This window comes from Drosophila sulfurigaster, chromosome 3 (genome assembly GCF_023558435.1).
Source record: "Drosophila sulfurigaster albostrigata strain 15112-1811.04 chromosome 3, ASM2355843v2, whole genome shotgun sequence".
NCBI lineage: Eukaryota > Metazoa > Arthropoda > Insecta > Diptera > Drosophilidae > Drosophila > Drosophila sulfurigaster.
This window is the reverse complement of record NC_084883.1, coordinates 13,685,207-13,710,069: the sequence shown is the minus strand read 5'-3', so window position 1 is coordinate 13,710,069 and position 24,863 is coordinate 13,685,207. Positions and strand designations below refer to the sequence as shown.

General features: G+C 36.4%; 1 protein-coding gene and 1 long non-coding RNA gene across 6 annotated transcripts; one reads left to right on the top strand and one right to left on the bottom strand.

Moving 5' to 3' along the window:
• The first annotated feature begins 562 nt into the window (after positions 1-562).
• On the top strand, positions 563-24,383 carry LOC133844031 (protein GDAP2 homolog). 5 transcript variants are annotated; one of them, XM_062277840.1, is made up of 13 exons: positions 563-721; positions 9,472-9,544; positions 9,611-9,762; positions 10,763-10,905; positions 10,993-11,125; positions 11,197-11,306; positions 12,313-12,573; positions 14,889-15,016; positions 15,081-15,181; positions 22,085-22,238; positions 22,305-22,444; positions 22,503-22,701; positions 22,784-24,383. In XM_062277840.1, the coding sequence occupies exons 2-13, from the start codon at positions 9,476-9,478 to the stop codon at positions 22,826-22,828; spliced, it is 1,635 nt and encodes a 544-aa protein (XP_062133824.1). In that variant the 5' UTR covers positions 563-721; positions 9,472-9,475; the 3' UTR covers positions 22,829-24,383. The 5 variants fall into 5 exon arrangements, with proteins under 5 accessions (XP_062133824.1, XP_062133825.1, XP_062133827.1 ...); XM_062277841.1 differs by lacking the exon at positions 563-721 and adding an exon at positions 1,517-1,712; XM_062277843.1 differs by lacking the exons at positions 563-721; positions 9,472-9,544; positions 9,611-9,762; ... (2 more) ...; positions 11,197-11,306; positions 12,313-12,573 and adding an exon at positions 12,913-13,066 and having other exon boundaries at positions 22,784-23,547.
• LOC133844037 (uncharacterized) lies at positions 15,642-17,025 on the bottom strand. Its single transcript, XR_009894562.1, has 3 exons — positions 16,940-17,025; positions 16,407-16,507; positions 15,642-16,335 (listed from the first exon to the last, which is right to left on the bottom strand). It is a non-coding gene; the product is annotated as an uncharacterized LOC133844037 (long non-coding RNA).
• Positions 24,384-24,863: the final 480 nt, after the last annotated feature.

Here is a 24,863-nt window from a genome sequence, read left to right as displayed (position 1 = left end):
CATTTATTCGTATTTTCAAATTTTAAACTTGGCGCCATGCTTTCATTTAACGAAAGCTTTTACGCGTCGCTTAGAGCACTTAGCTTTTGCCACGCAGCACGTCGACATATTAGGCTGCCGCATTCGCTTAATTGGAAAAAAACGCCACACGTCACACAGTGGTTATTTTTTTTAGAGCTTATCTGCGTTTCGAGCTGTTGATTTCCAATTTTCTGAGAGTATTTTTTTAAGTGGAACAGTTATGTAGAAAACATTTACAAAAACACTTAAAACTTATGGCATCTTGTAAAAATACCAGCATAGGTATATTTTATAAATTGACATTCCAAGGTGACCGTTCAGCATAGGTTTGAAATTATTCATTCGATTTTTTATACCAAACTGACTTTAACGGATTAGTTTAATTTAGCTTGCCTCAATTTTCAATGGAAAGTATAAAGATTAATTTGCACTAAAAAGTATCGATTTATTTTCCAACATAAAAGAATCGATTTAAATCGATTTGAAGAGAAATCGTTTTCAGCTCTAGCTTAAGCTCTGAAGCAGCGAGCTTTCGTTTAGTGTCGAACGTGGATTCGTGACGAGCGGTGGGCAGTAGCGACGAGCTTGCAGAGCCAGTTAACTTGCAACACACACACACATAAAAACACAAACACACATCAACACAAAATTCAGCAAAGTGCACAAAGCAAAGTTAAAGTGATTAAGAGTGAAAAAAACGGTAATTATAAAGTGTGACACAACGAGCAAATAATTAAGCGAATAGGCATTAAGTGCTTGTGAGTGCGTAAATTAAAATTCAAATTGGATTCATTGAGAAAAGTGCGTAAAAAAGCCAAAAAGCATTCAAGTTTTCATTTCCACACACATACACTCGTATACTCGCATACACATATACATACTGACACACGTTAGTAGAGTTACCTGACACACAACGCGCCTATCACCGACTACCGCATTTTCTTTTTACCCCAGTCGACAACCCCCCTTCTCGTTCTCCTTCTCCATCACTCCACTTACGTTTGTACGCGTATATGTATGTTTTTGTGGGTGTGTGAGTGAATGTGTAGGTGTGTGCGTGAATTTTTGATGGTGCTGGGCTTTCATTTGGTGTGTTTTCATTTTGAAGGAGAACACAAAAATAAAAGTCGCCAAAGTCGTTGTCGTTGTCGTTGTCGTCGTGCGTGAAGTTTCGAAATTCTAGCCAAGTTGATAAATGTAATATTAGATAAAAAAAAGAAAATATAACTAGCCAACTGCCAACCCACTGCTATAGAACTATATAGCAAACATTTGTATCAGCCAGCTGTGCTTTAATTCCAGTTATACAATACCAATTTGGTGTGTTTGGCTCAATAGGCAAATAGCCAAAGCGTTCTTAACTTAAGCTGTGAGAGTAACACACACACACACATACACCACATACCATCGCAAACACACGCCCGCTCACACGCAAACATACATTTAAAGTACTGAGAGACTCAAACTCACACACACACACACATACACATACATATCTGTGTTGGTAACGTATCAAAAAGTAACCTTCAAAGCTTGTGCAACGTTTTGCTGTCGAAACTCTGCAACCGCAGCAGCAACAGCAACAGCAGCAGAAATATACAAATCAGCAGCATCAAATAGTGAGAGAGTGGGCGACAGAAAGAGAGAGAGGGCAACAACAGAAAAAGTAGCAAAAACAACACAAACTAACTGTAAGTGGAAGCCATTTGAAAACGTAATAATTGAGTGTGAGCAATGTATTGAGTATGCGAAATGAGGTTGTGGGTGCCCAAATGGGGGTTGGGGAGGGGGGCATTTCTTGTATGCTATGCTATGCTTTGTTTGCTTGTATGCGTATCGCAGCTGCAACAGCAGCAGCAGCAGCACCAAATGCATTAGAAATTCAAATGAAAACGAGTATGTGAATGTCTGCATATGTATGAGTCTGAATATGAGAGTTTGGTGTGCACACATCAATAAATAATTGCAAGTTGTTGCTATAGTATTAAAGTCAACTTTTGACGTTTGTTAGTTGAGCTAAAACATTGTGCTGTGCTGTGCTGTGCATAAGTCAAAAGCCAAAAGCCAAAAGCAACTGCAAGCTGCAAAATACAAGTATGTACAAAGTACATAACAAACATACATACAAACATACAAACATACATATGTATGTATGTATGTGTGTGCTTAGAATACATGCCTTCGTCATATCGTATTCAATTTCTAAATGCCCAGGTGCTTGTGTTCAGGGCAAACTGCAAAGTGCACAACACCCACACACACACACACACACAGACACAGACAACTCCCAGCAAGGGACTGATTAACTGTCAGCATGAGACAAGCTTCACCTTCGCCCCCTCCACTCTGCCACTGTTCCCATTACAATGTGCCCTGTGCACTGTGCACACACACACACACACGTGCATTGTATACCCATTATTACCAGGTGTATGTATCGAGGCAGTTCTATATAAACTACTATATAAACCACTTGATTCAATGCTTTTAATCTGCTTTTAACTGGCAGATCTCCAGTAATTGCTAGTAGCCACCTTTTTACAGGATATTCATTGCGTCGAGCATTCGCTGTGCTCTGGGCTGATAGATAGATACACACGTTAATAACTCCATTAGCAAAAGTCCATTTGTTTATTTGTTTTATTCGGCACAGTGGAACTCAAAAGGGTGGGCTAGGCATTTCCTTGATTATCGTTTAATTGTTATCGTATATACACACATTCATATGTATTTCCTATGTCCAAGGTTCAGTGTCCACTGTGCACGCCCAATAAAATTTATTGTCATAATGTTTTCGTTAATATGGAATGCATGGCAGCCCCATTTGCCATCAATTATCGCTAAATGCAAATTATATTCATATATTTGAATATCTTACATCGTCTATGAATTGTTTGCAATCAATTTGGAGTTGTCTTCACTTACTAAATTTCGTTTGGAAAAGGTCAGTTTTTAATTCATTTCATATTAAAAGTGATGAGCTTAAATTCATTAGTTGATTACACCTAAATATATATTCACATTTTTTGTAGACAGTTTTATTTGGTTAAAGGCTAAAGATAGTTTTGAAATTTATTTGTATGATAAATGTTTAAATTCACAAGCAAATTATATAAAATATTGTTTTAATGTGTTTATTTCTTTTATAGAAAACTTCAACTGCAGTTTTCTTTATTTATTTTGTAAAGACGAAGAGATTAGTTTATGTTCACAGGTCAAATATAATATATAAAGTAATCTCAAAATTCCTTTTGATAGTAATTTTAAGATGGGCAACGTGCAACCTTTTATAAGACAAATATAAATACTATTCTGTAAATGTTTAATTTTCTAGTGACTATAATTCCGAACAGGGCAAACTGCACTTTTTAATTAATATGTAAAGTAGTCAGAGTTTTTGTCATGAACAAAATAAACAAAATATTCTTTAAACTTTTTTTTAGTAAACATTTAAAAAAAAAGCAAATGACAGTTTTTATTTGATGAGCTAAAATTTAATAGCTATAATAATATAGCTAAAACTATCTATAGTTCCAAGAATTTCAATATCTTTTTTTTTCATTTAGCAATATTTAAAAAGATTTCACAAATTCGCAATATTTACAAACACTTGTATTTGTTGTTAGCTTACAAAAAATAAAGTGAAATTCAATGAATCATAATACAAAAAGTGCACACTAATTTGTTATGCTTTTAATAACGTAAGCGATTTAAATTGAATAAATAATTTATTTGTATTTTCAACAAGTTAATTGAATTTCTGACAATTGACACTTCGTTTGCTGCCGCGCAATATTTAAATTAATTTTTGAAAGAAATCCTTTGAAAAAGCTCAATTTAATTGCGGTCAGCTATTCAATTATTTATATGTGTCATGAACAATTATTGGTTGGCTTTGGCAAAACAGAAATGGTTTTAATTTAAAGTATGATTCAATTAGCGAATGTAATTGCATTGCAAAGTCGCAACTATATGCAGTATATTAAGTATACGCATTTTACACAAACTTCATTATATAAATGTGGACTAGATATGGCTGCAATTTGTTTAACAGGCAACCGATTAGACCTTATTTAAATGCTCACAAATTGCAGCAATTTAAAATGTCGCCGCTGCCCACAACGTTGCTACGATGATGGGGCTGGCTTTTGGGCAGTTCATCGACAGACAGAGAGAGATAGATTTAGAGATAGAGAGAGAGACGTGTAATAAGCCAGTATACGTAATTCACAGATTGTTTTCGAGCTTGAATCTGGCAAATGCGAAGAGCCAACGGCGCAGCGAACCGAGCCCACAAAGCGCGACGAATGACGCATTCAAAATAAATATAAACAGAACGGCAGTAACAATAATAAAACAACAAAAAACAACAAAGAAATTATATGGCTGACGGTTGGCGTTAAGCGTCGAATACTCTAAAGATATATATATTCTCTTGGAAAACAAATCGAACTTTTGCTCTGACTGGTACTGAAACTTGCCATTGTCATTTGCCACAAAAATGTTCTTACGTGTTTCTTTTCCTTCATATTCTTCGTCGTCTGTTGTTTTTGGTTTTCGTTATGTTTTTCGCTTGTTTGTTGTTTTTTGGGCCGAGGGCCGAGATCAAAAAGCTAAGGACAATGCCAACTAATGCGAATATACTCCAGTCTCGGGTACGTATACGTAATGCCCATGCTTTTAGCCGTGAATCGTGCCAAGCGCAGTTCGAGGCATATAAGAAGGTACACTTCTATATGCGATATGTTTGTATGTATGTTTTGTACCTGGGAGCCATACATGCGATGCGATGCGATGCGATGTATGTGCCACACGACATCGTGGAGTCCTTGGCAGCCCTTGGCTCAAGTCATGGCATGTGGGCGAAAATGTTTCGCATTGATTATGCAACAGTTTGGCGGATTGAGCGTGTAGCGTAAACAAAGCTCAGCCAAAATGCGACAACCCGCATCAGAGTTGGCTGAACTCCAAGCACAAGCAAAGCGAGTCTGATCGACGCAGCAGATACTTTGCTCACTTTGCAAGCGAGCTTAGTTTATGAGCTGCGTATTATTTACGGATTCGTTTACATACTTGAACTACTTTCAAGCTAATTTACTAGTCAATTAGACAAATAGCAATTACCATATCCACACAAGTCGATAAAACTCCGTTGAACAGTTGAAGGAGAACAAAGCACGACTAAAAACATGGCATGCAGTGCGAGTAAATGCTGCTCGTACTTACTTATAATTGACTGTAGCATGTCAACATCAGCAACAATAGAAGCAACTACTGCAATAACAACCAGAACAACTAAGAAAGCTACTCGAGTGTGCTCGACTGGGAGATACCAACTACCCATTTTGTATAGAACCAAATCTGTATAGTACAAAAATACTAAATTACTAAAATATACCTATGGCTTTATTTGGAATATTAATGTAGTACTACGTTACCAAATTTGTATACCGGAAAAGTACTTTTAAAAAACCGAAGGCTATATTTGGTATATTGATATAGTACTGCATTTAAAATACTAAAATGCAGATGGCTATATTTGCCATATTGATATAATACTCCGTTTAAAATATGTACTGTTGGAAATACCAAAATTTTAAACCGCAAAAATACGAACATATACCGTCGGTTAAATTTGGTATATTGAAAAGTACTACATTTAAAATATATACCGCAAAAACACTTAAATATACCGAAGGCTATATTTTGAGTACCAAATTTGTGTACCGCAAAAAATACTTAAATATACTGAAGGCTATATTTATACTGTAAAGATACTAAAATATACCATATGGTATATACAGTTTATATATAAAATGAAAATATGATATAGAGTACATTCCAAATTTATAGAGGCTCTATTTGGTATATACAGTATATATACAATGAAAATATGCACTTTGAGGACAAAATACTACATTCAAAATATACCATATAGTACAAAATATACCAGAGTGTCAGCCAAAGTAGCTTAGATCCGATTGCAGTAGGCAGTCAGACATTTATAGCTATAGCTCGGCTGTTTCCTGTAGTCACAAAGCTATAATACCCTTTTACCCAACACTTAGCGGGTATAAAAACAACTAATGCAACAACAAGAGCAAGAAAAAGGAGCACAGCAATAACAACGCTTGCTTCTCCTTTGCCTTGATTGCCAGTCAAAGTTATGGCTGAGCAAAGCCAAAAACTATGTATGTCTGTTACATTCCAGACTTATCAAGAGGCGGAGAGAGCGAGAGGTTGTTGTTGTGCTGGCATTTACTTGGCGATTGCTCATATTTAATGCATTTGACAGTAATAACGGGTTCCACGCTACGTATACGTAATGAGCGCTAGCTGTCAACTGCTCAACTCCTCGCTGACTGCACTTTTCCAACTGCAAGTCAACCAAAACAAATCTTAGATTGGCTTTTTGGCTGCCTAAATGATGATGTGATCGTCTGACGCACATACAAATGAACACATAAACACACACACTAATAGAAATAGTAAAGCACATTCTCGCTTGTATACACATTAGCATTTGTTGTTGTCGTTGTTGGCCAGCGCCAGGCAAATTAAATGTCTCCGACCAAGTTAAGACGTAATTCACTCAAAAGTCAACACACACGTCGCGGCGCGTCGCGTCGCTTTTCACATATGGAAACTAGTTACTCAGCCTGGCCAAGAGCACAATTTGTGGCTCATTAGCAGCTACAACAATGCCCCTGTCCACGGAACACTAAAAGTTCCTCTCTGTCTCTCTCTCTCTTCTTGGGATTTGACAATTGTTATGGCCGGGCAGACTTGCTTGACTTGTATACAGGGTGTGCGCAGCAGGTAAACAAAAGTAAACAACACAAACAACTCACGTAACAACACACAACAACAATTTATCTGATTACCGACAGTATTCTCCAGAATATGTTTTGCAAGATTTACGTGCAACGATCGACAGCTTCACACAAGGGGTTGATTGAGACCTGATCTCTCTGTGTTTGCAGTAGCCAAACCCTTCAAGTTGTGTGACTTACGATTGCATCTGGAAGATACAAAATGTATCTGTTTCACATAAAGTTAAACTGGGATTCCCGACGTCATCCCAAAGACATTAACTGTGTCAGCTTCTCGTTTTAGCTTCTTACTCACTCATTCAACATCTTATTCAACTAACTGAATTTGTAGCTGTGGCAGTTGGCATTATTCGTGTGTATTCACGTCCGACAGTGATGGAAGGAGAAGACACTTCTCTTCTACCAAAAATGTCAGACACAAGGCAAATATTTCAGTTGGTTTAATTACTCGCAAGGCATGGGAAGAAAACATTTTAGCAAATATCAGCAGTTACGCATGGCAACTAAATAAATACGTTTAATGCAAAACAATTCAAAAGTTGAAAGGCAAAGCTGGCATTTCCATAAATAAATGCATTTATTGCAAACAATTATACAACTTGCTGGCAAATGATGAAAGTGCAGTTTTACATGCAAATCTAACTAGATAGATCGTTATAATTGGAAGGAAAATGGAGAGATCCGGTTGAGTTGGAAAAACCCATAAATCAAACTTTAAATTAAAACTTTAGCAGGGAATCACAAAGTAACTAATTTTGAAAGGCGAATCTATTATTATTATTATAAAGCCGTTAGAGATAGGTTAGTGCAAAATCTTTTTAATAATTTGCAGGGAATCACAAAGGGAAATCTATTATTATTATTATAGAGCCATTAGTAGTTAGGTTAGTGTTAAATCTTTTTAATAATTTGTTTGATACTATGTTAAAATTTATTAGCTTCTGATCACCTACTAATTAATTAGTAAGATATTTAGAGTTTACCTTCTAATCTTTTTATAATTAACTATGCTGATTAACAATACTGTTTAGATTCACAAAATTTGGGTTGAAAGAAGATCACTATTATAGGGCATATTCGTTTATTTTTAGCATCATAATTTAGCTTTATTTACTCATCAATTTATAGACGATTCATTCCTTTGTTTATTGAATGTCAAGCCTTGATATTAGAACTGTTAAAATAACTGCCTTATTAACTAATATTTATAGTACTTCTTGCTCTGTAAAGGTGAACAAAATTTAAGAATAAAAATAGTAGCTTTAAAGTGCGATACCTAATGGTACATTAAATGGTTGTTGTTAGCTCGCTACACAAATTCAATACAATGCAGGGTATCTTTCAGCCGAAGCCTCTTAATTAGCATGCTGCTCTCACCTGTTGTTATTTGGTTACGGATGTTTGCCAAGCGCGTATTACGCGTTTATTAAAGTGCAAACATTTACCAGAATTTGTTAATTTATGTGTCTGATATTCGCTTACATAACAAAAGAAGCACGAATAGAAGTAAGTTTGAATGCAAGTGCTTCCATTGTGACTGCGCTTTTGTTATCATCATCATCATCATCATCGAATGTGTGTGCGCACCTTGAGCCAGATTACTGCAGCCAATTTAGGCCAATGTGACATATGAGAACACACTTCATTCATATACTCTTCGTACCTGTAGATACTCTTCTGCATTGTCTTCACAGAGCAAAAAGGACAGAGTTCAGCGTGCAATTAGAAAGCCAACTGCAGCAGCAGCAGCAGCAGCAGTTCAAAAATGGAAAACCCTTTGGGCGTCATTGGCATTGTTTTCAGCTGCCATTCAGCTCGTGACGCACATGCCACAAATAGCAGCAGCAGCAGCAGCAGCAAGAGCAGCAGCCAGGTGGGCGGACAGTTGAGCTGAGAGGCGCACTCGTGCTATGAATACGAATAATGTCAGAGACACTTTCATTGTTACCCCAAAATACACTAACTGAAGGGGGTAAATCAAAACAGTTTCTTAATCAACAAAGCTTTTAAGCAATAGCGCAACTAGGCGTATACGTTATATCACTTTTACCTCAGTTGTCATGCTGATGATCGACTTTTAATCTTCACAGAGTATCTCAGCTTCGGCATCGCAGAGATAAGCACGTGTTTTTTTTCTTTTCGTTCATTCTTTCTTTGGTGTCGCTCATTTTTTAATGTTTACTCGCAAATTAGACAGCTTCTTTTGACGGTTGCTTCGGCCTAAGCCCCTTGGAAGTTATGGAGCCAAGTAAACATTTGTTTTTTGCATTTCGATGGATCGTCTAGAACAGTTCGTTAACCGTTCCACACTTCCAGCAACGAATGTGTGTGTGTGTGGGTTATTATTGTGTCTGAGTCAGCGATTGAGATAAAAGTGTGTTTTTGGTCTGCTGTTGTTTGCGGCGGTTTGGACCAGTTTTAAGTGGTGACAGTTGGCTTGGCTTGACTTCACTTGGCTAACTGGCAGTTGATTTGGCCCGCGCTTGGCCCAATAAACAAGAGCGCAGAAAACTCGCATTGAGCACAGTTCAAGTTAATATTTATGCAAATTCGAACTCAAACTCTCTCCCAGTTAAACACTTTTGTTTATGTTTATTGCATTTATCTGACTTTGCAGCGCAATGCGTCTCGATACGAACTCAAATGTGGACTTTAAAGCGTTCGACTCTAGCTCCAGTTCCAGTGGGATCGTAAGTCAAGAAACATTTAAGATTGCAGAAGATATTTTTACTGATTTGTGTGCTCTTTTTTTGCAGATTGTGAAATTGGACAATTTGGCCACTTGGGGTGGCTCACAAAAGACGGATACACGGCTGCCCATAACGGACTATTCCACACTCGGCGGACCGCGACACAATTGCAGTCCCTTTCCACTGTCCAAAGATGTCAACAATCGTCTGGTTATTTGGTAAGCATAATAAATTAAATTAAGTTGTTATTGAATTAGATAACTGAAGGTATTGCCCTGAGTAGAAATGCGTTTTTAAATGTGTGCAAATTAAATCTAATTTATGGATGTTTCAAGCTGTCAAAATTGTGATGTGAAATTTCACTGTTAAGCTTTTAACTTTGTTCGCTTCTAAATTCCATAAATTATATTTAATCTTCACATATTATATACCAATGCAAAGAGCACTTCAATACCTTTCGATGTGTTTTTTAAGTTTTTAAGACTCGCAAATATATTTTGCTCTGACAAAAATTACTATAAATAATTAAGAAAGCTAAAGTCGAAAAAGCTATTCTTAAAATATACCAAATTGAAAATCGCGAAAAATACTAAAATATACCGAATAGTATATTTAATATATAAACACTTTCTACAACGTTAAAATACTAAAATATGACAAATGGAATATTAGTATATCGACTAACTTTGCAGTGGAAAAATACTAACATGTACCAAATGGTATATTTAGTATATCGAGAATATTTACAACGTAAAATACTACAATATGCCGAATGGTATATTTGGTATATCGACAATTTTTACAATGGAAAAATACTAAAGTGTACCAAATGGTATATTTAGTATATCAAAAATTTCTACAAATTTTATCCGATCGCAACCGAATTTTCAGGCGTCATAAATAGTGTACCAGAAATCATATAAAAATGGTAAAAGCTGCTTACTAACTACATGTCTTATTTGCTTTTGCTGACAATCTGGTATATTTTGGACTTTGTGGTATATTTTAAACGTATTACTTTATTTATATGCCAAAAACATCGTCTTTGGTATACTTCCGTATTTTTGTGGTATATTAATTTGATATATTTTAGGAATAAAACCTGTTTGGATTTTATTCAAAATGAATAAAGGGTATCTCACAGCCGAGTACACTCGATAGTAGCTTTCTTACTTACATATTTAAGCATTGGTATTAATTTGCGATATTACTTTTCAGGGATGGCGACATGACCACATTGGAGGTGGACGCCATCACGAACAGCAGCGATGAGACCCTGACTGAAAGCAATAGCATATCGGAGCGCATTATTGCCGTCGCTGGCAATCAGCTCAAAGAGGAACTCAGCACAACGGTGAAGGGTAAGAGCGAGAGAGAGAGAGAGCAGCTCGAGTCTTTTATCTACCATCTCTTACATACATATATTATATGTTCCATTTTGCGTATAGAATGCCGCATTGGGGATGTGCGTGTGACGCGTGGATACAATCTGCCAGCCAAGTATGTTCTGCACACTGTTGCACCCGCCTACAAGGAGAAGCTCAAGACGGCCGCCGAGAATGCGCTGCACTGTTGCTACAGGTGAGCCAGACTATCAATCTAATATATTTACGAAATTACTAATACTATCCTTCAATCATCATCCTCCATAGAAACGTGCTGTGCAAGGCCAAGGAGTTAAATCTGCGCACAATCGCCGTGTGCAATGTGAGTGGCAATCAGAAGAGTTTTCCTGCCGATGTCGCGGCGCATATTGCACTGCGTGAGTAAAGATTCACTTCAAATGCTAATAGTAATACCAAATTTAGTAATAATATTGATATTTCCATTATGACAGCTTCATTATTTCTCATAACATTTCCGTTTTCAAAGTTGAGTTTCGTTTTATGCGGGATTTTATTTTGCATCCTGTATAATTTTAACAGCCACCACATTTCTGTGCAAGATTAATTTCATTTCAAATTCGTTTTGTCGGTTAATAAATACTTATTTAACAAGTTTTTTTATATTATTGATATTTCCATTATGACAACTTCATAATTTTGCATAGCATTTCTGTTTTCAAAGTTGAGTTTCGTTTTATGCGGGATTTTATTTTGCATCCTGTATAATTTTAACAGCCACCATATTTCTGTGCAATTTATTATCATTTCAAATTCTTTTTATCCCCAAATAAATACTCATTTAACAAGACTTTTTATATGTGTGATTAAATAAATACATCAAAAATATGCTTATAAATTTATCAGTTTAACTTCAAACAGAAAAAGAGATTGACGAAAAACTAATCAGTACTTATTTTAAAGTACCTTAAATAAATTCAAGATCCTTTATTTTTTAACTAATTTGTTTATTCAAAGTCGCATCTAGAGTAATTAAAAACTAGTCACTACTTATTTTTTTAAGTAGATTGCCTTTAAAGTACCTTAAATAAATTCAAGATCCATTATTTTTTGACTAATTTGTTTATTTAAAGTCACGTCTAAAGCAATTAAAAACTAGTAATCACAATAAATAATAAACAAAGCTGAAGCTAGATAACAAGTGCACCCTTCAGATTTGAGTTGATTGTTATTGATTTGTTTGACTTGAGCTTACTAATGGCTTTCGTGGATATCTTATCGCTTTCTGCTATTTATAGTGCATTACTAAAACTGTGCTTATCTCCCTCATTCTGTCTGCCATGCCGTCGTATCCATTACAAAATTCCACAACTCTGATAAATACTTTACTTATTCAACTGCATTGCTTTCTCTATTCGTAACCAGGCACCATTCGTCGTTATCTGGACAAGTTTACATTGCAGGTTGTGATACTGTGCGTCAACAGCAGCGAGCGCGGCACCTACGAGGTCCTAGCGCCGCTTTACTTTCCCCGCGATCAGCTGGAGGAGCGCAGCGCATTGTGGCAGCTGCCCAAGGATACGGGCGGCGAGTTGGGTGAACCTCAGCATCCTGATCCCGATCGCCAGATACGCATTATTCGCAATCCACAGCACAGTCACAGTGTGCACATGCGTCACCATCATGGTGAGTGTTCGAATCGATGACGTCTGTGTGCCTATCGACAACGTTTATCAGCATCATTATCAGTGCCAACTATCAAGTGGCGGTTATCAGTTGTGCGTCTCAGTTGTGTTGAAGTTGATTTTGACACAAATTTCTCTCTTGTGCTGGTTTCTTTGTTTGGCTCTTTAACAGCTGCCGATAATGTCGATGTTGATAAGACTAGACCCACCAACACACACATGGTATGATATATATGCTTTGGTGTTCCGAGAGTCCCAAACCGAATCCGAATGTGAATGTGAATGTGAATGTGAATCCAAGTTCGTCAAATTGCCTCCACAATCATTGCTAGGGCTTCAGTTACGTGCCAAAGACGCTTTCGTGTAGTTCCAAACGGCAGTTGCATTAATTACGCATACTTTCCATCGTTTTGCAATAGTTCACAACTGATTTAGCAAACTAATTGCGTTGCAATCCAATTACGCGTAAACTCTCAACGTTCTTCACCCATTTTGTAAGTGTAATCGAAGTCAAAATACTCCAAATTCAATGCAAATCTAATCAAAGTGATTTCGTAATGTGAATACTAGTGAATTTTCATTGTTTTTAATAACAATAATAAATGCGTGTGAATAATTTCAACAATATCCGCTGGGTGACGTCAATGCTGGCATACAAAAAGTGTTGCATACTTTCAGGCTGTTTGGTAAAAGGGAACAACTCGCTGCAATGGGAAATTTTAAGGGGAATTTCATTCCATATTTGAAACGTAGGGAAATTTAAAAAAAACTTCCAAGCAGCCATGTTTTAAATTAAAAAATATTATTGTGGAAACAAATTAAAAGTGTGCCTCTAATTCCCAACTTGATTTAATTGCACATACACATAATCCAACATGCATACATTCACACACATTTCGCACGTGCCTCTGTGGCTGCCAATTGCAGTTTTTTGAGTCTCTCTTTCTCTCTCTCTCTTTCGCTTACCATCAGTCCACGTTTCTTTTACGAATTGCACACACACACACAATTGTATTCCGCTGTGGCCAAACACACATCCGTTGCAGCGGCAACCTTTAGTATGATTAGTTCGGGGACTTCTGTGGCTACCCTCGCACATTTGGGAACTTTTGCAATTTCTGCTTCAATTGGCAGTCATAAGCTAACTGACTTCCCTTTGCTTTTTATGATTGCTACTAAAAGTTGCTATACTACACACACTCGGTAATCGATTTGGAATCTCAGTTATAATTTACAGTTTAGTTTTTATGACTACAGTCAAACATTATGATTCCATATACTTATCTCCAAATTTATTTGCTCAAGGTAAATTGAAGTGGGTAATCTTGAAAGCATTTGTTTGATCAATGTTTGACAATTTGTATAATCAATTTTTGAATGCAAATTAAGAAATCGGATTTAATAGTAACATATAGTTAGATGGATTGTTTTATTCTTAAATCATTGATTGATTTATAAATTTTACGATTGAATCTCTTTTTCCCCCAAATAATTATCAACTCGCTTTGTTGATTCCACGTAAAGTCGTAATTTCTATTTGTTTGTTGAATATTTGACATTCCTTGGCCTCTGCTGATGGCTTCTGATGATGTTCTTTGTTGGCCAGGAGCTGCTGCTGTTGTTGTTTGTGGCATTACGCAAGTGAATCAAGAAGGCATAGGCAAACATTTAAATTAACTGTGTGCGGCTTATCGTGACAGTTAGTTGAGATGAATGTCAGCCACGTTTTTACGTTTTTAGCTGATTCTGTTGTTGGCCAAGTTCTTTGCTTGGCTCGCTTAAATCATGTCGACGTTTGAAAACAACTCGCAACGCAACTCGCTTATCGTTTCATCTTTCGCCTCCCTTTAGCCGCTCTCCATCGCTCTCAGTTGCTTCTGCTTTCGTGGAGCGAAGCGCAGTGAGGTGGCGCCAAACAAGGGGCGTCACACACATTGCCTCCTTTCAAGTGACTTCTCTGCTCTCGCAACGTTGTCGCTGCTTCAGCTGCTGCTACTGCTGCAGTTGACACAAAGCAGCAAAGCAGCGTCCAAAAGCTAACGACGTCGGCGTCGCGTTCAGTTCATATCAAATTTCGCAGCACTGAAGTTGCGGATAAGAGCAAAAAAGCTAAACGCTGATCAACAAACGCATTGAGGCTGCGACCTGATAATCCAACAACAACCACAACAACATAAAACCAAAACAAAAACAAATATGATAAACAATTCATTTGAGTTCTCATGTAAATCTTGCTTAGCCACATCTCAAAATACGCTTCAGCTAACCTCTGCTCTCCCTCTCTCTGTCTCTTTTCTCTGTCTCTCTCTCGCTCAGCTGACGACGACTCTGACGTGAGTCCACACGACATGGAGGGCAACAACTCGGATCTGGAGTATGGCGCCAGGGATATGAATGGCCTCAGCCTCAACTCCTACAGCAGCGGACTGCAGGCACAGATACAGGTGTGAAAGCGAACTTATTTCAATTCGATATACGATATTAAGACAATCTCTTTCTTACAAACAGCGCGATCTGGACAGACAGCATTTGCTGAGCGATCGGCCCATAGCTGGCATATATGAAAGCGTCGTTGCTGATGGCATTGAAAGCCCCGAACATCAAGATAGGTGAGTGCTTAAAGCAGCTTTAAAGCTCCACAAAAAGTTACTAAATAAGTTTAGCTTATTAATCAGCTAAAGCTATATATCAAATTTAAATCCCTATCTTGCAATATTGCAATATGATAGATATAGTTAAGGGCTTCATGCATCTTTAAAGCTTGATTAAAGTTGTTAAATAATGTAAGCTTCTAAATTAGTTAAAGCTATATTTAAGAACCAAATGGGTCTCCCTCCAGATTACATATATTGAAGTACTTCAGAAAGCTTTAAAGCTCACATTAAAGTTGTTTAATATTGAAAGCTCATTGATCATCTCAAATTCAGTTAAATATAAAATTTAAATGGGTAAAATCTTTGTTGTAGTTGACAATCTATTGTCGTCTCCTCTTGTCATTTTCCTTTATCTTATTGAAAAATAGATTAATTCATTTCGATGTGGAAGCAATAAAATGAAGCTTGCAGCAATAGATAGTTGCTAACTGACACTTTTTCTGTGACTAATAGCCACTAAATGATTCATTAATTAATGCGCCGTATCTTCAGATAAACGCAATGCCTAAATGGGGAAACATTCATATTTAAATAGATGATTAGTTCTTTAGCTTAATTTCACCATACCACATAGTTTATTTCGTATGGCATGATATACATATATAGTTAATCAAACAATAGTTTGGCAAACTTTAGCTACATGTTCTGCCTTCCCTTCTTGTTATTATTGCTTGTTTGCTGGTCAGTTAGTTTGTTGGTTGTTTTCATTACGCAATGTAATCATTACAAGGGCACGTAAACAGTTGCCGCCATATCAGATGCTCGCTTACGTCATTAACAACGTTTACACTCTCATAACTGGCTCGTCTGCAGTTCATAAAACTGTCACAGGATTGCCTGCCATTGCCCTCCACTCCACTCTACTTCACTCCATTCCACACAGTTCATAAACACAAGTGTAATACAACGCATAATACTTGTAGATAGATAAATATATACAAATAGATTCATATATTTCGTTGAGGGCGCGTGCCGGAAATATCTTAAGCGGCTAACAAATGACTTCTTTGACCAGCCAATTCCATTCCCATTTCCATTCCCATGCTTGCTCCTTTAGACGACGTTTCTATGGTGGCTATGCAAATTTTACAGGACATTGGCACGCGATCCTATATCGTGCAATTGAAGACCACTTCTTATACTAAGTATACACATGCTTCCATACTTATTACTGACTTACTTGGCCTGACTGAGTAACGACGTCATTGTCCTGTGGCGACGGCGACGTCATCAATTGCATGTCCGAAATTCGGTTCGTTTGGCATTTTTTGGGGTCATTTCCTAAAAATACAAAAGAGTGTGACGAACTGCGAATGGGATTATTCTTGGCAAGCCTAAAGATAGTAAATAGCGTTATTATCAATTATGGTTGCGAGGGTTCTTTCAGCAGTTGCAAAAGTTTCTTGACAAAAAGTTCTTAAGAATTCAAAGTTATATTATTTTTGTGTTTTTATTAAGTGCAGAATCTGTACAGCATATTTAAAGTACCTTAACAACACAAAGGTAGGAAATATAAATAGAAAACCAAACGTCAACACATTTGTGAGGATTACAACCAAATTTCAAAACCATCTGCATTGATTACGCACAATTCAAACTTGGACTCAAAATATTCAATTTATTTGAATTGATTTGAAATTGTATTGAACATTAAATATATTTTATTTCTATTAAATTTTAATGATGTTAGAACTATAGTAAAATATTACTTACGCAGAATAAACTTTAAAACTTTAGCTTCCAAAAATTTACGAATTTTTTAAAACTTTAGATTCTTTTACTTCTGATTTGAACTTACGTTTACTAAAATGGAATTCAAAACAATGTATAATGTTTATCTATACATTTAAAAAAATCTTATATAAATTTAAACCAATATGTATACAAATGGGAAGAAGAAACTTTTCAAAATTAATCCTAATTTACAACATTTAAAAATGACACATAAAAATTGTATTTTCTAATTCATGAATGGGAAAGTTATATTTTCTGATTCATTCAAGAAAGTTCTTTCACATTTTAGAAAAATGAAGAGAAATTTTGTAAATTTAAAAAGAATGACAACTCATTGGACAGCCCTCGCTTGAGTTTGTATTCACAGTTAGCCTTAATCTTTATTGCGTCTTAATTTGCATTTTACTCAACGAACAAGCGAACGAACGAATGAACAGTAGTAAGTACGATTTGAATCCAATCCAATTGAATTGGAAACTGAATTCAATTCCCAGTGTGCATAGAGAATTACTTAAAAGTAAATCGCACAAAGCTGAATGCCAATTCGGCGTTAACTTGACGTTCAATGTCAAATTTTCAATTTCATGGCATTTTTCTGTCAACTTAATTATGGGCCAATGATCATTGCAACCCGTGTTGCCAGCCCCCCGTCTTCCCTTCCCCTCTGCGTACTGCGACAGTTCCTGAACTCAGATTGTAATTCAAACTCGATTCAGTTGCAGTTCATTGAGTGCATGCAAGCAAACAAACCACACAGTTTGTTTCATTTGGTTGGTGGGGTTGCTCGGCAGCTTGTATCGTGTGTCATCGCATTTTGTTAGGCATTTAATAAATCTTAATACACATGTATTTTATGTGTGCCCTCGTAAGTAATCGCCGTCAAACTGTCAGATTGTCAGACAGTCGCTCGGTTGGTTCAATGTATTGAGCCGGGTTCATGTGAGGAGAGAGAGAGAGAAGAGAGAAGAGAGTGTTGAGTTGAGTTGAAGTGATGTGAAATGTTATTTGCTTTCGTTTAAATGAAAATAGCGCATACGTCACGTTGTGCTGTCGAAAATGTGGCACGAGAACTCGAAATTTGACTGACTTAACTGATTCATTGGACAAGCTGAGGAAAGTGGTGGAGGAGGGTAGAGAGCCTGACATTTGCATTATGCGATTGGCGGCTGTCAGGTAAAAGCCTGGCATGTCCTTGGACAATTTACTGTCCTCCCACAATGTTCAGCTAGTTGTTGTTATTACTTGTCTTCGACTGTGTTGATGTCATTGCACAGTTAAAAGGGCGCAGACGCAAGAGCAACGCACACACAAAGAGAGAGAGCAATTGAGAGCAAGAGAGAGAGCGACTTCCTGACTCGACTCTTGGTGTACACACGTACACAGATGAGTGATGGGCTAGAACACAGTGGGGAAGTGGAGCAGACGAGCTGAGGAGCAGACGCAGCTGAGGAGCAGACGCAGCTGAGGAGCAAACAACCGAAGAGAAGAGCTGCCGCTGTTCAGTCGAGAAACGCAGCTCGTGGCGAACGGTCGTTGTGTTCGCGTCCCCCGCAAACAAGATATATAAAAGAAAAGAAAAACTGTTTAGAATAGAGGAGATTGGCAATTCAGATTTATATAAATCGCAATATAGTTTACTTATATAGTTACAATCGATGCTATAATCGCGCTTCGCTGTTAATAATAAACATTTCACGCGGCTTCCGTACGCAACGCAAAAGTCTGGCCAAAAGTTTAAAATAGAGAAAATTAAAAGCTGCCACAACTCAAGAAAATTATTGAGACATCTATTTTTAAATAAAAGGCGAAAAACAACAGCGCGATTTGCGTCAATTGGAGGAAAGTGCAAGGAAAAAAACACTACGCTGAAGCAAAAGAAAAACATTTTCCATACATTTCGATCGATATATATACAGCAACAGAAATAATTGAACTAGCACTAGCAAAGGGAAAGGCAACAGCAACAACAACAATAACCCACCCAAAGGCAACCACATAACCACCCAAACACCCACACACCAACACAAACGCACACAATGACAATGCTCGAGGGCATGACGTCCATAGACTTGGGCTCCAGCCCCATGCAGGAGACAACCGGGGACATGATGGGACCCGATGAGCTCATGGAGACGCCGGAAGAGAGGTAAACATGCTCAAGAAATCAATTGAAATTGAATGATGCGCTGTGATGCGATGCGATGGGAGGTGATCCAATGGGTGGCAATCCAATCAATTAAAGTTCATTGTATGACGACGATGACGTCGCCGCTTTTCACTTTAATTGAAGTGTGACGTCATCGCGTGCCAAGTGACCCACTACCCGAAAACCCAAGAGAGATTTCCAACAACTACTTGCCAGAGATTTGTGTGTAGTTGAGGCTTAAACTTCAACTAGTTGTCGTCTATTTATAACCAGCAGCGAGATATGCCACGAGGCATGTCGATAAATCCTTTCCTTTAGACAGCTCATCAACCGTTGTGCATTATTTACGACCCTGACAAGTAATGGGAAAGGGAGCGAAAAGGGGGCGAAGCTGTCAATCGAAATATTATTATGTGGTATACTACTATAGTATATATAGCTACAGCAAAGACTGCCTAAGGCAACCCACCTGCCACCCACAGCAAAGTAGAGTTCTATTAGCTAATGGATACTGTATCTACTCCAAAAAGTGCGCACGATATTGTATAGCTGCAATAAAAACTGCATTTTAATTTATCAGATGCAAATTCGCACGCCAATTGAGTAGAGTTTGTTATTCAAGCTAAAAAGTGTAGGGTATCAAATATACTCTATATATATAGTATTATATATAGGAGCATGTGAGTTGGGTTCATCAGGTTTATCAGCTTATTTGTGCAGACTGCGTCACAATGCGACGCATTTTTGGTTTACAACCAATGTTTTTCCGGGCGAAATTCTTATCTTCAACTGTCTTCTCTTTGGGGGGATGCAGATGCTGTCTTCGTGACTGTCGTTCTCTTATCACTCTGCTGAGGATATCTGGCTTATCATCGAGTCAGCTGGCCAGCTACCGGTCTTAAGTCCACTGCGTCACTTTGCAGCATCAACAAAATAAAAAACTCATCTAAAAATACATTAAAGCCGCTGTTAACAATTGGCATGGCGTGTGTCGGACTCAGGCAGCAAAATTAATAACAATAAAAAACTGGTTGATTAACACCATTTGTATATTTCAAGTCAACGATTTACCCCAATTCTCTGACTCACTTTTGTGCGCCACATTTAGACAAAACAAATGCTACGATTCCAAAGAAAACAATTTGGAATTCTTAGTCAATAATGAGTTGAGCCAGATGTAATAATGAATATAATTTTGCAATTATTACAGATTAGAATGGATCTTACAGATTAGAATAGAACTTTTATTGCATTTACTTATATAATTTCCTGCAGTTTAATCAGCATTTGTTTGTGGTTAATTTACCCGTTACCTATAGGGTACAAAAGTATTATAACTAAAATTCTGAGATATTTTGAATTTTGTGTTTTATGATTCATTATACCTAATACGCACAGGGTAGAAAGATATTATCTAGTATATTTTGTATTCTATAGTATTTTTTTAATGTAGTACCATTTAAATATATCAAACAAAGCCTTCGGTATATTTTAGTTCATTTGCGGTCTTGGTCCATTTTTAGAATTTGGTTTTTTTGAAAATGAGTAGCGGATATCTCAAATTCGATTACACTCGACTGCAGCTTGTTCACTTGTTTAATTTTATACATATATGTAATGAGTATTATTATTTATTAAATAATCGGAAGTTGACTCCACCCAGTTCAACATCATTTACCTTAAAAAAAGAATGAAATTAATGCAATTATTTCAAATATTTGCAAAATATTTCAATTTTAATTTGTTGAATGAACTCGTTCGCTTATCTTCATTCTGTTAATATCTAAAAAATGCTTATTGAAGTTTCGAGTTCAATGTGACAATATAACAAACAATTAAATTGATTATAAATGAACATTTGAACAGCGGAAATCACTTTTCAGCATTTTCACAATTATTAAAGCTGCTTTTTGGCACGAACATTAAAAAGTAAAGCAGGCAACCGGTGAATGTTCACTGCACCTTTCAAATCGTATAATGAGCCAGACAAATAAATGCAAACACTAAAAAAATGTGGCGAGCATTTTAAACAGTTTGTGAGGCAAACACAACAAAACAAAACACAACACAACAAATAAGAAAACTACAGTTGAGTGGGCTCAACTTTGAGATACCCTCTACTCGTTATCAATAAAAACTTAAGAATGCGGTATTATTCCTAAAATATACCAAAATAATGTAACGTAAAAATACTAAGATATACCAAATGATGTGTTTTAGTATATTTTTATAATACTATATTCAAAATATACCATAGTGTGCAAAATATACCATAGTGTACAAAATATACCATAGAGTGCATAAAATATACCAGATTATCAGCTATGGCTGTTGACGCTGATCAAGAATATATATCCTTTATAGGGTCTACCCATTATCAATAAAAACAAAAGAATGCGGTATAATTCTTAAAATATACCACATAAATATAACGCAAAAATACTAAGATATGCCAAGGGATGTGTTTTGGTATATTTGTATAATACTATATTCAAAATATATCATAGTGTGTAAAATATACCATAATGTAATGTAAAATATACCATAAAATATGCCATAGAGTGCACAAAATATACCAGATTATCAGCCATGGCTATATTGCCTCGGCTGTTGATGCTGATCAAGAAGAATATATTTACTTTATAGGGTCGAAGATGCCTCCTTATTTAATTTCCTGGAGTCACAAAGTTATAATACCCTTCTACGCTCTAAGTAGCGGGTATAAAAAATATCATAGCCCAATTTGTAGGTTTACTCGTGCTCGTCATGAAAGTCGGGCAAATTCATATGACTGACAGGCGAATAAACAGTAACTGAGCATTCGCATTTGCATGATCAATCCACACATAGAGAATTGTATTGTTGCCAGTTAGCAGGGCTATTAGCACATTATCAATAGCAACAATAATAATAGTCAATGGAATAATCATTGAAATGTTGATCTAAATGGAATTTATTCTCTATTAATCATCTTTCAGATACGAGCGTCTCTTGCAGCGGGCACAAGTTGAGGATCTGACTGAAGTATCTGGCATTGGCTGTCTCTATCAGAGCGGCGTAGATCGTTTGGGCCGACCTGTGATTGTGTTCTGTGGCAAATGGTTTCCAGCACAGAACATTGACCTGGAGAAGGTGAGAGATAGCTAATGAAGAAGTTGAAATCAATTTGTATCTAATACACATCTTGGCTCTTTGCAGGCACTGTTGTATCTGATAAAACTGCTGGATCCAATTGTCAAGGGCGACTATGTGATCGCATACTTCCATACCCTCACATCCACCAACAACTATCCATCGCTGCATTGGCTGCGTGAGGTCTACAGTGTCTTGCCATACAAGTGAGTCTGTGTGGAACTATTAAAAATACAACATTCATTAATAATTTATACCTTCTAGATACAAGAAGAACCTGAAGGCCTTCTATATTGTGCATCCCACGTTCTGGACGAAAATGATGACCTGGTGGTTCACCACATTCATGGCGCCCGCCATCAAGGCCAAAGTGCATTCGCTGCCCGGTGTCGAGCATCTGTACTCGGCCATAACAAAGGATCAGCTGGAAATACCCGCCTACATAACCGAATACGATATGGCGGTAAGTTTGCCCTTCACATTCGCATTATCTGCTATTATATGTGTTGTATACTATATAATCTTTTTTCTGTTTTCCCCCACAGACCAACGGCCTGCATTATTTTAACCCCGTGCCGACTGCCTCGTAGATGGCGGCCATCGTAGCTGTCTAGACAGCTCCACATATACTTCTATAAAATACAGATACAAGTACAGATACAGATACAGATACTTACATATATACACAACAACAACAAACATACTGACACGTATAATGAGAATTTTTTATAAATTTTATAGAATTGTACTCTTGTTTTCTTTGTTAATTATAAGTAACCCTTTGTTTACTTGCGCTTGCGACGCAAGCATTGTTGCATTATATATAATTGAGAGAGTAGATCGTTGGATAGTAAGCGAGCTGATCATAGATACATATACATATATAGAGAACAACCACCCCGAAGAGAAATTATGTAAAACATTCTTATGATGTGCATAAAATGAAAGCTATATAAATTGTTAATTTGCTACAACTAAAATTAGACAAAACAAAGATATAGGCAATTTTTTTAGGCAAGTTGAGGAGCTAAATTACTTAGCACGCTGAACAAATTGACAAGTTTCGATTAGAATGCAATTTAAATTGATCATATTGTTATAGTTATCATTGACAGACAAAATGAAAAATTACAGAACGGAGATAGTACTTACTATATACTAAAATATGATCCCTCAAAATGTATTATTATGGTGCGAGTGGGACGAGAAGAGAAGAAGAAGAGAAGAAGTATCCGTACTCCCCGAAAGAAAAAGAAATACAGATACGTACATATTATAAATTCAATTGTAATTATACAAGAAAAACAAAACTAAATTATACATATACATACATATATATATATTAAATATACACACTAAAAACCAAATAAATAAACGATTATTGCGCATGTGTGCAATGAATTAAAACAAAACCCAAACAAAAATCGAAAGTAATTATATATATTTTGAACTTGTTAACGGAAGGAATATGCCGCAAAACTTTTGTAGATACTTACTTACATACTCAATTAATTAATTGATGAATGCATTAATTAATGAACTTAATTAAAGTAAATCTAATTAGAGCTCACCGTAAGGCCCGCAATTGAAACACCAATAAAAAAAGCAAAAGAAAAGGAGAAACAACCTAACGAGTAATCAATGTTCAATGTTAAAATGAGATTAAGTATGTTAAATGGATACTACACACACACACACACACACACACACACACACACACACACACAACACTCACACACACACACAAACACACTCGAAGTCCTTGTTATTCTTCCATGCACAATTTACGCTCAAAAACGATCAAGTTACAAAATTACTAAACGTTTTTTCTCGACTTAACTAAAAAAGCACACGCCACATTTTTGACTAATTGGTAAACAAAAAACTAATCACAAAAACAAAAAAAAAAAACAAAAAACAAAATTAAAAATTAAGCAAAATGTAAAGAATTCGCATCTAAATGTAGTTAAATGAATAACTGTTTCAATTAAGGCACAAGCGCGCTACAAAATCTCAATATTGGACAACCGAATCAATTCTAAAACGCTGAACAACAACAACAACAACAAACCAAAATGAAAACTTAACTGCATAAACAATTACAAGAAGCAAACACCAAAATAAATCAAGCATCAATAAAAAAAACGCAGAACCTTAAAAAAACAAGATTAAAAATGCACTCAGGGATTGATTTAAAGCAACCAAAAAAGTATATATGATGATGATAAAAGACAAAAAAAAACAAAAACAAATACAAACAAATTTAGATAAAAGACATTACGCTTTTTGGAACCACAGCAAATATCGTAAGCCTTTTGCATTGTTGCGCCCATTCGCAAGTCGTCGGCTGCCTGGCTAGTACCTAAACCGTAGAAATAATTTAAAATTACTAAGCGAAACGAAACGAAAACCAAGAGCTAGCATTTAAATGATATGAAATTAGCAAATGTTTTTAGGCTCTTTACTAATTGATAGAAAACCAAAAAAAACAACTTTGAAACAACTCTTTTAAAACCCCAAACATCGTCGAACAAACATAAACTCTAAAAAAGAAAGAAAAGAATTACATATATAAATTATGCCAAAAAGTAACTTAAACATTTTGTATTGCTAACAAAAATTAAT

Bases quoted from the DNA above. Each gene is read 5' to 3' on its own strand.
- LOC133844031 (XM_062277840.1), top strand. From the start codon at position 9,476: ATGCGTCTCGATACGAACTCAAATGTGGACTTTAAAGCGTTCGACTCT. The intron at 22,239-22,304 runs GTGAGAGATAGC...GGCTCTTTGCAG, and splicing joins AGAACATTGACCTGGAGAAG to GCACTGTTGTATCTGATAAA. The intron at 22,702-22,783 runs GTAAGTTTGCCC...TTTCCCCCACAG, and splicing joins TAACCGAATACGATATGGCG to ACCAACGGCCTGCATTATTT.